This window comes from Hippocampus comes, unplaced genomic scaffold, assembly GCF_001891065.2.
Source record: "Hippocampus comes isolate QL1 unplaced genomic scaffold, H_comes_QL1_v1.1 C16711026, whole genome shotgun sequence".
Lineage (NCBI taxonomy): Eukaryota > Metazoa > Chordata > Actinopteri > Syngnathiformes > Syngnathidae > Hippocampus > Hippocampus comes.
In genome coordinates this window covers 1-729 of record NW_017837261.1, presented here as the reverse complement: position 1 = coordinate 729, position 729 = coordinate 1, and the positions used below count along the sequence as shown (strand labels likewise).

General features: G+C 43.5%; 1 protein-coding gene across 1 annotated transcript; it reads right to left on the bottom strand.

Annotated features, from left to right (window-relative positions):
- Positions 1–15: 15 nt before the first annotated feature.
- On the bottom strand, positions 16–700 carry LOC109508973 (protein enabled homolog). Its single transcript, XM_019858918.1, has 4 exons — positions 563–700; positions 367–415; positions 206–257; positions 16–125 (listed from the first exon to the last, which is right to left on the bottom strand). The coding sequence occupies exons 1-4, from the start codon at positions 592–594 to the stop codon at positions 16–18; spliced, it is 243 nt and encodes an 80-aa protein (XP_019714477.1). The 5' UTR covers positions 595–700.
- Positions 701–729: the final 29 nt, after the last annotated feature.

Below are 729 nucleotides of genomic sequence, written 5' to 3'. Positions count from 1 at the left end.
AAAAAAAAAAGAGCATTATTGCATCAAGTGAGTGCCGGGAAAGATACAGTACCTTCCTATAACTGGTGACTTGCTACCATTCATAGTATTGTTGTTTGTTCTTTCCCATGGCTTCCTAGGCATGTCTGGAGGGGAAAAAAAGAGAAACAATGAACACATTATTTCGCTATTTTAATTGATATCTATATTTATTTATTTGACTCACCTGGTGTGCTACATGCTGACACTTTGGGGGTCGTTGTTATCTCATTCTCCTCCTTTTGGATCAACAAGAGAGTCAAACGATTCACCCAAAGTCAGAGTTGAGAGAATGTTTTCAATGTCATCATGGCAGACATGAAAATGAACAGATCTGATTCGACTTACTGATTTCTGATCGGGTTCGGGTGAAGAGCCCTTCTCAGCAATTCTTCTTCTGTTAAAGGCAAGAGTAGTAATGTGGCATCGGTATGGTTTTCTTTCATTTGGTATTTCCAAAACAATGCGACAGACGCACAACTGAACAGAAGCGTAAAGCATACAATATTTCAAATTGATTTTCAAAAAAGCTCGATGGTGGTACCTTCTTGCCAATAAGGCGCTCATCTCCTCCATGAGCCCGCCTCCTCCGGGTAGAGGGCCGTTGCCTCTGGAGTCCGATTTGGCCCCCGCGGCCCCAGTTGACCCTAACAAGGCTGCTGCCAGAGCCGCCCCTGCATCGTCACCCTGGAAACATTTTCCAAATTAGTT

Excerpts from the sequence above, each read along its gene's own strand:
- LOC109508973 (XM_019858918.1), bottom strand. The coding sequence starts at position 594 with ATGGAGGAGATGAGCGCCTTATTGGCAAGAAG. Across the intron at positions 416-562 it reads AGCGCCTTATTGGCAAGAAG|AAGAAGAATTGCTGAGAAGG; the intron begins GTACCACCATCG and ends TGCCTTTAACAG. Across the intron at positions 258-366 it reads CCGAACCCGATCAGAAATCA|GAGGAGAATGAGATAACAAC; the intron begins GTAAGTCGAATC and ends TTGATCCAAAAG.